This window comes from Ovis canadensis, chromosome 1 (assembly GCF_042477335.2).
Source record: "Ovis canadensis isolate MfBH-ARS-UI-01 breed Bighorn chromosome 1, ARS-UI_OviCan_v2, whole genome shotgun sequence".
Classification (NCBI taxonomy): domain Eukaryota; kingdom Metazoa; phylum Chordata; class Mammalia; order Artiodactyla; family Bovidae; genus Ovis; species Ovis canadensis.
This window is the reverse complement of record NC_091245.1, coordinates 124411923-124425945: the sequence shown is the minus strand read 5'-3', so window position 1 is coordinate 124425945 and position 14023 is coordinate 124411923. Positions and strand designations below refer to the sequence as shown.

Sequence of the window (14023 nt, the reverse complement as noted above, 5' to 3'; positions counted from 1 at the left end):
TGCAGTCCAGGGGTAGTCACTGGTTGGTTGGCTGTTATTCATTCATTTATTCAGTGAGCATTTACTGAGCACCTGGCCCATGAGCCTTGCTTGGTACTAAACACTGCTCAGTACTAACCACTGAGGACATGAAAATCAGTGAGATGTGACCTACCCCATCTCAAGAAACCTGCAGTCCTGGATCACTTAGAGGTCCAACATTTACAATGCAACATGAGAACTGATGAGGCAGATCCAGGTGCCGAGTGCTGTTGGACTCTCGACGAGGAGGAAGGAACAGTCACGGAGGATTCAGGGACAGGTGGGAGAGGGTGAGACTTGGCTGCATGTTCAAGGATGAAGCTATCTCCCCAGGAAAGAATCCAGGGGAGGGCATTTTAGTGGAGGCCTCAGCCTGAGCCGGGCGTGGGTGAGGAATGTAAGGTCACAGATGATAGGCTTTAAGACAAGTTGAAGGCAGGGCAAGGAAGAAGGATTGTGTGTCATTCCGAGGAGCACTAAGGGGATCCTGAGGACGGTGGACTTGAACTGCTCCTGGATCTGCTAGCTGAAGGGCCACTGTGCACTTTTTCTTTTTTAAAAAATGTTCTCTTATCTTTTTCTTTCTCTCTCTCTCTCTCTCTCTTTTTTTTTTTTTTTTTGGCTGCACCATGTGGAACGTAGGCTCTTAGTTCCCAACCAGGGAGTCAACTCCACCCCAGCAGTGAAAGTGCAAAGTCCTAGCCACTGGGCTGCTAGGGAATTCCCCGCACTGTGTACTTTTAAAGGGGCCCTTCCCTGAGTCTCATGGCTGCAGTCACAGGACTCAGTGAGGCCTGAGTCTTCATTATAAAACATTAAGAATAGGAACTTCCCTGGAAGGCCAGTGGTTAGGAATCCATAATTCCACTGGAGGGGACACCAGTTTAGGGGGACTAAGACCCCACCTGCTTTGAGGCACAGCCAACGCCCCCCACAAAACCTTAAGAATAAAATAAACTCTTGTCATTTGCTTTCTGTGATGTATGTACCCTCTTTGAAATAGACTGTTGTCCTTCTTAAGTGGCCAGCCCTTCCTGACTATTGTGCACCAGCTTTTTCTGTATGGCCTGTTTTGTCTGTATGGTCAGGATTCGTGGTCATGGGAACGAGGCATGTTGGCTTTCATTTTCTGGCCCAGATCTAAGCATACACCAGTGATTAAGTTTCACATAAATGCTGTCTTTGGCATTCTTGTCTTAAGATCAAGAACTATAAAGACGGTTTCCAATTCACATACGTTCGGTGTCAGCCTGAATAATTGGAGGCTCTGACTTTTGAGTAAGAATAAACCACACCACCTCTACGTCATCCAAGTGACTCACTGGATTCATTGCCCCAAGTGGCAAATAAAGAGGGCTGGATTGACCTCCAGGCTCTTGCTCAGAGGACCACTCTTGGAAGGCTCCCTTTGGGGTGCCATCTTCAGTTGTTTGGGCTCCCTCAGATCCCTGGTGGGAGGTTGTTGGCACTCATTCCTCCTTGCGCCTTAGAGTGGGCTGGAGTGGCCACTCTCCTTGGAGGCCTGTAGGCCTCTGGTCACAGAGACGCTGTTGCTTCTCTTCCACACTAGAGGCAGCCAGCCTTCCTGACTAGAGGCAGCCAGCCTTCCACACTACAGGTAGCCAGCCTTCCCGACTAGAGGCAGCCAGCTTTCCCCACTAGAGACAGCCAGCAACATTTCTTGGGGGACGTGTGTTGTGAACTCTTCATTAATACTCTTCAGGAGATGTGTAGGGTTCACAGCTGTGGAGAGCCTCAGCCTTGAAGGTTGCTGGATGGAGTGTACTCTTGGGGCCCGAGTGTGAGCAGGTGGAAACCCTGAAGGTCTGACTCCTGCCTCAATCATACTGCTTCTGAGGCACAGCTGTGGCCTTTCCCTCCCTCAGTCTCTCCTCTAGTAGCCAAAGGGGGTCCTTAGTGAGGTCATATCTTCTCCCGTTTCCTTCTGCCCCTTTAGAACCTGCTCACAGGAAATGACAGAACCCAGGGGGGATGATAGAGCATGAGATGGTAGAGCCAGGTGTGTGTGTGTGTGTGTGTGTGTGTGTGTGTGTGTGAAAGAACGTGAGATGACAGAGCCCAGAGGGATGGCAGAACGTGAGATGGTAGAGCCAGGTGTGTGTGTGTGTGTGTGTGTGTGTGTGTGTGTGTGTGTGATGGCAGAATATGAGATGGTAGCGCCCAGGGGGCTGACGGAGTGTGAGATGACAGAGCCCAGGGGTGGACAGTAGGGCTGCATTTCAGCCCTTAGAGGTGTCTCCCAGGTTTGGGAGGTGGCAGGAAGAGAGCCGTCCCTCCCGTCCTCAGGAGCAGTGAGCTGGGCGAGATCTATCGCGCACCAGCGCGGTTTCTGCTTTGCTTGGCTCTGAGGCCTCGGGCCGCACCATGGTGTTTGGCAGTGCACCCGCGCGGTAGGGGCCTGCACTCACGCTGTGCTCTGGACAGTGGCGTTTGTCCTGTGGAACTGTGCAGAGAGAGGGCTCTGTCTCCAGCAGCAGGCACGACCCTTTGAGCCTGTGTGGGCCGTGGTTGGGACGGTTCATGCCGCCTCCGGTGGACCAGCCTGCACACAGAGCGTGCTCATCAAGGACAGAGGGCTTTCTTCCTGCTGCCCCGTTCGCCTAATAAATAAAAGGGAGAAAAGTCACTCTGAGACACTAGACCTCAAGGAAGGGCACTAGGAATCACACCCAGGGTTCATCCTGACACACGCACTCTCCCGAACCACACCTTTAACTTCTTGGCTCCCAAAGCCCCTGCCTGAAGTCTTCAAAGCCATCCTCAATCTGAGCCTAAGATACGGGCCTCAGATTCTGATGGAGCCCACAGCTTTCAGATGCGAAGAAACAAACGAACAAGAAAACAACCACAACATAAAAACGACCTCACTCCATCGTGTCTTCTTTGGGTTTTGTTTCCCTTCCTCAGCAACTTGTGTTCAATTCCGTGACCAACTGCTTGGGGCCGCGCAAGTTCCTGCACAGTGGGAAGCTCTACAAGGCCAAGAGCAATAAGGAGCTGTACGGCTTCCTCTTCAACGACTTCCTGCTGCTGACCCAAATCATCAAGCCCCTGGGCTCCTCGGGCACCGACAAAGTCTTCAGCCCCAAATCAAACCTGCAGTATAAAATGTACAAAACAGTAAGTCCACCTCTAGACTGCAACATCAGGTTTGATGTTGAGGGGAGGAGAACATGTCTAAAGGGAGTCAGTGTTTGAGCAGGCTTTGGGGTCTGTGGCACAGAGGAGGTGAGGCAGGATTTAGGGGGACCACAAGCCCGGGTCCAGCAGTTATCAAAAACATGCCTGCATGATGAGTTGGTCAGTTGTGTCCGACTCTTTGAGATCTAATGAACTATAGCCCGCCAGGCTCCTCTGTCCATGGGATGTCCCAGAAAAGAATACTGGATTGGGTTGCCATTTCCTTCTCCAGGCCCAGGGATGGAACCCGTGTCTCCTGCTTGGCAGATGGACTCTTTACCACTGAGCCACCGTGGGAACCCATCAGGAAAAGAACAATGTTCAGCTCAACTGACAAACATCCACTAGCTGCCAAGTGGCTGCTGTGGGCCCCTCGGGCGTGCCTGAGGCAGGCCCCGTCCTGACGGGGCTCGCGGCCCCCTCGGGCGGGACTGAGGCAGGCCCTGTCCTGACGGGGCTCACAGCCCACCGTACCCACGAGGCAGGCGTGGGAAAACTCTGGGCTAGAACTTCAGCGTCCACGTCCCAAACATTCCCAGACGCCCTCCAAACTTCTCAAGATGGCGTGGAACATCTGTGCCCCTCATCTTTCCCAACAAAAGCCAATATAAATAATCCATGTGTAGACAGCTTCCGTGAGCTGTTTATTTGGTCCATTTCTCTGTGTAGGGCTGTGTTTGTGTGTTTTCGTGTCATAGGGTATTGTTTTTCTAAATTTATCTCTGTGGGGGTGTTTTCACAGAAGAATTTTCTCTGAAGCAGCAGTTAGCTTTCTTTTGGGAAAAAGAACAATGTACTCATGTAGATTGTCATTAGCAGCTTTGTATGAATAACTTGAAGGGAGTTGTTTGGAGGTAGAGTTGGTGGGGGTTTCCCTGGTGGCTCAGATGGTAAAGAATCCACCTGCAATGCAGGAGACCTGGATTCGATTCCTGGTTCAGGAAGAGCCTCTGGAGAAGGGAGTGGCTACCCACTTCCATATTCTTGCCTGGAGAATTAGATGGACAGAGGAGCCTGGCAGGCTGTGGGGATGACAGAGGATGAGATGGCTGGATGGCATCACTGACTCAATGGACATGAGTCTGAGTAGGCTCTGGGAGTTGGTGATGGACAGGGAAGCCTGGCGTGCTGCAGTCCATGGGGTCGCAAAGAGTCAGATATGACTGAGCAACTGACACTTTCTAAATACATAATACATCTAAAGTTGATGGAGATTGTTTGCTGACTAGTATATACCATGGAAAAAACAAACGTATCAGTTCTTACTCTGGAGGACTTTAGAAATACCTGCAATACCATCCAGCCTACTTATCACTCTAGTACTTCTCCAGCTCATTTGAAAACTTATCTTTGCATAAAACCCTGCTATGTCGATGTTTGTAGCAGAGCACTCCTTAAGTGTGGGCTGCTGCCCATAGCGACTTCCTTCTAAAGACTTCAGTATGAAAAGTGGGGAAGTGAAAATGAAAATTCACAAGTAGAAACCTGGGAAATAATACCTTAGCCAGATGAGGGATAAAAAGTACCTGCAAAGTGGAGGGGGCGGGTGGGAATCCATATTTACAATTTCCATTTATCTGAAAATTGATATTAACACTTATTCAGTTCAGTTCAGTCGCTCAGTCGTGTCTGACTCTTTGAGACCCCATGGACTGCAGCACGCCAGGCTTCCCTGTCCATCACCAACTCCCGGAGTTTACCCAAACTCATGCCCATTGAGTCGGTGATGCCATCCAGCCATCTCATCCTCTGTCATCCCCTTCTCTTCCTGCCCTTAATCTTTCCCAGCATCAGGGTCTTTTCCAATGAGTCCCTTATCATTCCTAATAAAATTGTTATTTCAGTATGGTTTGCTGAAACCACCGCCACCCCCCAGACACAAACAGACACACCCCTCGCCTTCATGTGCACCTGAGCACACACACGTCCTCACAGACCCCCAGCCTGGTCTTGTAATGCCCATGCATTATTTTTCAGCCTATTTTCCTAAATGAGGTTCTAGTGAAGTTGCCCACTGACCCTTCTGGGGATGAACCCATCTTCCACATTTCCCACATCGACCGAGTCTACACCCTCCGAGCAGAGAGCATAAACGAGAGGTAAGACCTGCCTCCTCCCTGGCCCTGGGCACCTGGGTGGGTTCCACCAGGTGTAGGATGCATGTGGGACAGTTAATTAATCAGCGGGTGCCAACATCCCCTCACTTGCAGCGCCATCCCCTCTGGCTGGAGGTGGGGGTGGGGCATGCAGTGAGGTGGCCTTAGTTCATTTTTCCAGCGTCTTTCAAAAGTTAACTTTTCAGAAGGAAATACATTGAAATGCATCTGGCTTGAGAATTTTTTGAACAGCAATTTTCAGTATTCTTTGAGATAATGGAGGCTCTCCCTTTTCCCAAAGTTTCCCAGGTGGCAGAAACTAATAGGAAAATGATTTGGGGTTAGAGGACCTCCCAATCCTGACCCCCTTGTTGTCTGGCTCCCTTGGACAGGCATCCTGGATCCTAGAAGCTGAGGGCATGTTTGCCTTAATCAGGGCTCCGCCCTGGAGCCCAATGAAACAGATTGTTTTTCTGAAGGGTGAACTTGACACAAGACCAACAACATTCCAAGAGCATCTGTGCCAAGCAAGGAATTGGCTAAAGTTATCATGCATATGGTTCTCAGAGAAATGGGAAAGAAAAAAATCGCGCCAGAATGCTTTCCCAGTGTACGTTTGCTCCTTCACAGAAAGCGGCTGCTTATCTGGGAAATGGTTTCTTTCTTTGGATGGTTTAGTGAGAGAGGTCCTTCTAGCCTTCTCGGATTAGGCAAATTTGTGATGTTTTTCAGTAAGGAAAGAAGAGGAGCTGTTGTGAGCAAGACAGCAACAGCGTTTATCGTTGTAGATTTCCTTCCATGGGGACACAAACCCAGATTTGGAGCAAATCAATAAAAACATCACTCATGCCTTTGTTATCAATGGTAGAAATCATCCTTAGGGCCATGTGACAGAAAACCAGACTATGCTGAGCCTTTGTTGTAAAAATCAAACGAACAAAGCAGAGTCCTGGAAACTGAATGGGTACCGACCTGACACCTGAGTTCTGTCTCTTTCTTTCCAAGGACTGCCTGGGTGCAGAAAATCAAAGCAGCTTCTGAACTCTACATAGAGACAGAGAAGAAGAAGCGGGAGAAGGCGTACCTGGGTAACACATAGCTGGGCAGCGGGGCCCTGGGAATCCCGCAGAGTTGGGGGGCAGAGAGCCATCCGGTCAGGCCCAGAACCCTTAGAGCTGGAAGGCAGACCTGGGGGTTGAGGAGAGCCTGAGGGTGGGGGCAGGTGGAAGAGGGAGGGCAGGGCATAGGGCAAGGGGTGGAGGGCGGATTCCAGGATCGAGGAAGCAAGAGTTTAAGGGAGGAAGGGGAGGCTTGTTCTTGAAGAAGGGCATAAAATAAATCACGAGGCAAACCGGAAATACTGCAAACGCTAAACAGGAGCATTTTGTGTTGTTTTTCCTCCCATCACAGTCCGCTCCCAAAGAGCCACAGGCATCGGAAGGTTGATGGTGAATGTGGTTGAAGGCATTGAGCTGAAACCCTGTCGCTCACATGGTAAGGGCCCTAGAAACCCCCTCTAGCATGTTTGAGTGGCGGAAGCCTTTGCTGCATCTCCTCCACTTGGCTTTACTTTATTTTCTAAAATTAATTTTTACTGGAGGATAGTGGCTTTAGGGGCTTTCCAGGTGGCTCAGTGGTAAAGAATCCACCAGCTAATTCAGGAGACACAGGAAATTTGGGCTCGATCCCTGGGTGAGGAAGATCCTCTGGAGAAGGAAATGGTAACCCAATATTCTTGCCTGGGAAATCCCACGGACAGAGGAGCCTGGAGGGCTACAGTCCACGGGGTTGCAAAGACTTGGACGTGATTGAGCACACACACAGATAATTGCTTTACAATGTTATGTTAGTTTCTACTGTACAGCAAAGTGAATCGATTATATGAATGTATTTATCCCCTCTCCTTTGGCTTTCCTTCCCATTTAGGTTACCACAGAGGGTTGAGTCCACCTGGCTTTAAAACAAATTGGTCCTTAATCCTAAATTTCCTTCCAGACTTGGTTATTCCCATCCACTGTTTTGCCTTCCAGAGAGATCTGAGTGGCTGCCTTTTCACAACACTGTCAGCCCCCTTGTATCTGTAGATTCCACACCTGCAGATTCAACTAACTGCAGAACAAAAATATTTGGAAACATTTTTGAAATTCCAAAACAGCAAAACTTGAATTTGCCACACACCAGCAACTATTTACATAGTGATTTCACTGTATTTCCATTTTTCTAAAGTTTTCGCTCTGCAATTGGTTGAATCTGCAGGTATGGAATCTACAGATAGAGGGGTTGACTGTGTTGTCAGAGGGCAGCCACTCAGATCTCTCTGGAAGGCAAAACAGTGGATGGGAATAACCCAGTGTGGAAGGAAATTTAGGATTAGGGGCCAATTTGTTTTAAAGCCAGGAGGACTCAACGCTCTGTGGTAAGCTAAGTGGGAAGGAAATCCAAAGAGGGGATAAATGTATACAAATAACTGATTCACTTTGCTGTACAGCAGAAACTAACATAACATTGTAAAGCAATTATCTGTGTGTGTGCTCAGTTGCTCAATCACGTCCAACTCTCTGCAACCCCAGGGACTGTAGCCCTCCAGGCTCCGCTGTCCATGGGCTTCCCAGGTGGTGCTGCTGGTAAAGAACCTGCCTGCCAGTGCAGGAGACTGAGAGACATGGGTTCGCACCCTGGCTCAGGGAGATCTCCTGGAGACTAAGCATGGCAGGCCACTCCAGTCTTCTTCCTGGACAATCCCATGGATTGAGGGACCTGGTGGGCTACAGTCCATGGTGTCACACAGAGTCGGACACGACTGAGCGACTTAGCACAGCCCTACACTGTATTAGGCATTATATATAACCTGGGGATGATTTCAGGTAAATGGAGGATATGGGCAGGTTTATGCTAGACCATTTTATATAAGGGACTTGAGCCTCCAAGGATTTTTGTATCTGTGGGGTTGAGGACCCAATCCCTGTAGATACTAAGGGGTGATTGCAGATTTGGCGCAATCTAAGCTACGGCGATGGACAGGAAGGCCTGGAGTGCTGCGATTCATGGGGTCGCAAAGAGTCGGACACGACTGAGTGACTGAACTGAACTGAACTGAAGCTAAAGTGAGGAGACAGGGAAGATTTAGTTTTGAAGCCCACTTATGTGATAAAGTATGATGAATATTTAAGTGTTAATATAGTCTAAGATGCTGGATTATGTGTTTTCCTCTGGATTCTCTGTCTTATGCTGCCTCTTAACCATGGCTTTGGTGGGGGGGGGGGTTGGAATGAGGGGTGTAGAGGGAAGAGGTGCCCCAGGGCTGTGACCCTGCCACAGGCACCCAGAAGAGCCGGGCCCTGTCCCCTCCAGGGAAGAGTAACCCGTACTGCGAGGTGACCATGGGGTCCCAGTGTCACATTACCAAGACGATCCAGGACACTCTGAATCCCAAGTGGAATTCCAACTGCCAGTTCTTCATCAGAGACCTGGAGCAGGAGGTGCTGTGCATCACCGTGTTTGAGAGGGACCAGTTCTCGCCAGATGGTGAGTAGACAGCGGCCCTGGGCACTCTGCCCTTTCCCTGCCCCTTGGCTTTCATGGATAGGTGTTTTCTCCCTGAGAACTTGCTGTGCAGAATTTCCTGGGCTTCCTGCTGGAGAGATGAGGTTGGCCTCCCCTGGGAAAAGGCCTTCACTGATGCCAGATCATCTCAGAGGAGGTGGACAAAGTGTGCTTGGTCTAGAGTGGTCCAGCTTCCCTAGGACAAAGAACATGGTCCCATGCTTCCCTAAAGCAGATAACTGCAGAGAGAGAGGGCTGTACCCTCAAAGCCTCAGCCTAATTCTTTAGTCCTTGGCTAAAAGCTTTGGTGAAAATGGATAAAACTATCCAGTTGAGCAAGAAGCGTATTAGTGCACAAACAATGTGGCAGAATTAATCAATGCCCTTCGGGTGACATTTCAGCTTAATCAAAGGAATGAAATTATGTTGGGTCCATCATTGCTTCAATCAACTTCCTGTTTCTACTTGAAGCTGGAAAAAAAAAGGGGGGTCTGGCCAACGATTCCAAGACACCTGCCTCTATCTTCCTCAATCCAATAAAAATAAGAGAGTAAGTTTAAAGATTATGGCCTCACCTTGATTATATTCAAGGGAGGATAACTGAGGGCTAGGAGTGAGGGTCCAGTGCAGACGTGATCCGTGCAAGGCTTAGATTGCTCCATGGGGCTTTTGTCTTTTATAGTACTTTCATATGAATTAGTTCATTGTGAGTTAGTTACTAATAATTATGGCCCAGAGATGGTCACATAGCTGGCTAAATGATAGAGCATGACCAGAACACTCTACCAAGGGAAGATTTCATGCAAAGATGGGCTCAATAAAGGACAGAAATGGTCTGGACCTAACAGAGGCAGAAGATATTAAGAAGAGGTGGCAAGAACACACAGAAGAGCTATACAAAAAGATCTTCATGACCCAGATAATCACAATGGTGTGATCACTAACCTAGAGCCAGACATCCTGGAATGCGAAGTCAAGTGGGCCTTGGGAAACATCACTACAAACAAAGCTAGTGGAGGTGATGGAATTCCAGGTGAGCTATTTCAAATCCTAAAAGATGATGCTGTGAAAGTGCTGCACTTACTATGCCAGCAAATTTGGAAAACTCAGCAGTGGCCACAGGACTGGAAAAGGTCAGTTTTCATTCCAATCCCAAAGAAAGGCAATGCCAAAGAATGCTCAAACTACCGCACAATTGCACTCATCTCACACACTAGCAAAGTAATGCTAAAATTCTCGAAGCCAGGCTTCAACAGTATGTGAACCATGAATTTCCAGATGTTCAAACTGGATTTAGAAAAGGCAGAGGAACAAAAGGCAGTTGGATCAAATTGCCAACATCCATTGGATCATCAAAAAGGCAAGAGAGTTCCAGAAAAACATCTATTTCTACTTTATTGATTGTGCCAAAGCCTTTGACTTTGTAGATCACAACAAACTGTGGGAAATTCTTCAAGAGATGGGAATACTAGACCATGTGACCTGCCTCCTGAGAAATCTGTATACAGGTCAGGAAGCAACAGTTAGAACTGGACAAGGAACAACAGACTGGTTCCAAATAGGGAAAGGAGTACATCAAGGCTGTATATTGCCACCCTGCTTATTTAACTTATATGCAGAGTACATTATGAAAAAAATTCCAGTCTGGATGAAGCACAAGCTAGAATCAAGATTATTGGGAGAAATGTCAATAACCTCAGATATGCAGATGACATGACCCTTAGGGCAGAAAGTGAAGAAGAACTAAAGAGCTTCTTGATGAAAGTGAAAGAGGAGAGTGAAAAGTTGGCTTAAAACTCAACATTCAGAAAACTAAGATCATGGCTTTTGGTCCCATCACTTCATGGCAAATAGATGGGGAAACAATGCAAACAGTGGCAGACTTTATTTTCTTGGGCTCCAAAATCGCTGCAGATGGTCACTGAAGGGATGAAATTAAAAGACACTTGCTCCTTAGAAGAAAAGTTATGACCAACCTAAATAGCATATTAAAAAGCAGAGACATTACTTTGCCCACAAATATCTGTCTAGTCAAAGCTATAGTTTTTCCAGTAGTCATGTATGGATGTGAGAGTTGGACTATAAAGAACACTGAGTGTTGAAGAACTGGTGCTTTTGAACTGTGGTGTTGGAGAAGACTCTTGAGAGTCCCTTGGACTGCAAGGAGATCCAACCAGTCCATCCTAAAGGAGATCAGTCTTGGGTGTTCATTAGAAGGACTGATGTTGAAGCTGAAGCTCCAATACTCTGGCCACCTGACGGGAAGAACTGACTCATTGGAAAAGACCCTGATGCTGGGAAAGATTGAAGGCAGGAGGAGAAGGGAAAGACAGAGGATGAGATGGTTGGATGGCATCACCGACTCTATGGACATGAGTTTGACTATACTCTGGGAGTTGGTGATGGACAGGGAGGCCTGGCATGCCGTGGTCCACGGTGTCGCAAAGAGTCAGACGTGACTGAACAACTGAACTGAACTGACTAAGAACAGTGTGACTCAAGTCTGGACTCTTAACCATGGTGCTTCACTGACAATTTTTATTCTGATGAATAAAGACGAGGTTGGATTTTTTTTTATTAAATACTGAAATATCATGACACAATGGCAGTGCCACGAGAGTTTCAGTTGCAAACCCTAGTGTACCTCTTGTTTCAGAGGTTATTCCTGAAATGCACAAGGGGCGACATGCACTGGTATCATCTACCAGAAAAAGTTCCCAGGTTTTAAACCTTGAAAGAAAAGCTATTTCCTGTACAAGAGTGCCTGGATCATAGTATATTATCAATTGTTGATTTGCTGAATGAAAAAAAGGAAGGAATTGTCTGGAAGCCCATTTGGTACCATCATTTTAATGCATAGCATTAAAAAAATTTCAAACATTCGCATGTCCATTACTGACTCTCTCTCTCTATATATATATATATAATTTTTTATACGTTTGAATCAGTTCTGAGGAGATGGATGAAACTGGAGCCGATTATACAGAGTGAAGTAAGCCAGAAAGAAAAACACCAATACAGTATACTAACACATATATATGGAATTTAGAAAGATGGCAATGACGACCCTGTATGCAAGACAGCAAAAAAGACACAGATGTGTATAACGGACTTTTGGACTCAGAGGGCGAGGGAGAGGGTGGGATGATTTGGGAGAATGGCATTCTAACATGTATACTATCATGTAAGAATCGAATTGCCAGTCTATGTCCGATGCAGGATACAGCATGCTTGGGGCTGGTGCACGGGGATGACCCAGAGAGATGTTATAGGGAGGGAGGTGGGAGGGGGGTTCATGTTTGGGAACGCATGTACACCCGTGGTGGATTCATGTCAATGCATGGCAAAACCAATACAGTATTGTAAAGTAAAATAAAGCAAAAATAAAAATAAAAAAAAATTTTTTTTTTGATCCTGCCATGTGGCATGCAGGATCTTAGTTCTCAGACAAAAGATCAACCTGTGCCTTCTACAGTGGAAGCTCTGCACCCTAACCACAGAACCACCCAGGAAGTCCCTGACACTCAGTATTTGATGAAAAGTGGTGTTGAAGGACTTCCCTGGAGGTCCAGTGGTTAAGACTCTGGGCTTCAGATTTGATCCCTGGTTGGAGAACAAAGATCCCACATGCTGCATGGTGTAGCCCCACCCCCAAAAATGGTGGTGTTTAAATTGTCCTGGGAGCACAGCTGGGAGCCTGCGGCTCCTGTGCTATCACCTCCTCCCCACCAGATAAATAAGTGAAGAGATAAGAAAGAAACAGCTGACTTTCTCCTGAGAGATTTCTTTAAATTTCATATACATTGCAAATTGCGCAGTGGATATGATATCTGGTTTTGCATTGCCTCCCAGGAAGCTCCCGGCCCTTTAGGGGCCCACTGGGTGCAAGGAAAAAAATCTGTATTTTGAGTTTCTTCTAGACTCTTCTTCATCCCCAGCCCAGTACCTTTTTGTTTTCACTCCATTTAAAAATGATGCTGTCACTGTAGTCCCTGGATTCCAAGAAACTAACTCCCTTTTGAAGAAGAGAGAGGGTAACACCTCTTTGGGACACTCCCAATATGCCAGGTACCTGCCTTGATGAGAAAGAATCCTCTCTGAGGAGGGTCTGTGTGTCTGTCCTTTCAGATTTTTTGGGCCGGACGGAGATCCGCGTGGCCGACATCAAGAAGGACCAGGGCTCCAAGGGTCCAGTTACGAAGTGTCTCCTGCTGCACGAAGTTCCCACGGGAGAGATCGTGGTCCGCTTAGACTTGCAGTTGTTCGATGAGCCATAGGGAGCCCACCCAGGGCGTGCTTGGCAGAACTCCAGCCCGAGGCAGCAGATGCTGCCTGTCTGGAAACAGCATGGCTTTTCGAGGACCGGCGTTTGGTGTTCAGCCACAGGGCAACAGGGCAGAGAAGACAGGCCCCTCCAAGTTTCTGGGACTACTTCTCGACAATCCTCCCCACTAAATCATTTCCCATGTTAGGAAACAGGACTGTGTTTTCCTTTGTCCTCACTGCGGGGCTCATCATGGCTTCTAGGGTCTTTGAAGTCCCATCGCCCCCAACGACGTTTGGTGGGGTGTCTGGCCTGTCCCTGGGCCTGAGGCTTGAGTCTGGTTACTGTAAAATAGGTTCATAAATGCAATGTCTGTATTTTTGGAGAACTCATGGGACCCTCCTGCTTCTTACCTCCACCAGCCTCCAAGCAGGCCCTCCAGGATGCCTAGTCCTTGGTGTGTTTAGAAATGATCCCGCTGATCATGTCATTGCTTCAGAATCTCATTTCCCCACTGCGACCTCATTAGAAATGCTGCCCTGGGTCTGATCACTTGGGGAGATGGTCTTCTGATCAGATGCTGGTCTAATCCATGGAAGATTCTGGCAGGCGTGTTGTTAGGGTTTCTCCAGCCTCCTCCAGGTTTTTTTTACTGGTAGCTGTCAATGGAAACTATCCCTGGCTATTGCCAGGTGGCCTGATCCTGGTTTCCCGCACCCCTGGAAGGGGGTTAAGGGAGGTTGTCTACCTAGTTATACTCTGCGGGACTAGGTCGCTGTAGCTCACCTGAAAGGCTGTTGACGATGTTATTGGGTCCCCATCTCCAGCCTTGCTGGACATTCCCTTTCCGCTTGGAGGTCCTGTGTTTCAGGACAAGAGTGGGTGCTGGGGACCAGCT

General features: G+C 47.9%; 1 protein-coding gene across 1 annotated transcript in view; it reads left to right on the top strand.

Annotated features, from left to right (window-relative positions):
* ITSN1 (intersectin 1) overlaps positions 1-13513 on the top strand; it is a 242598-nt gene extending 229085 nt beyond the window's left edge. Inside the window, exons 34-39 of the mRNA XM_069548934.1 lie at positions 2950-3162; positions 5200-5321; positions 6324-6406; positions 6729-6812; positions 8670-8843; positions 12990-13513. Of these exons, the coding sequence (XP_069405035.1) occupies positions 2950-3162; positions 5200-5321; positions 6324-6406; positions 6729-6812; positions 8670-8843; positions 12990-13138 (825 nt within the window). The 3' untranslated portion in view covers positions 13139-13513. The remainder of the gene's footprint in view (positions 1-2949; positions 3163-5199; positions 5322-6323; positions 6407-6728; positions 6813-8669; positions 8844-12989) is intronic.
* The last annotated feature ends 510 nt before the right edge of the window (positions 13514-14023 follow it).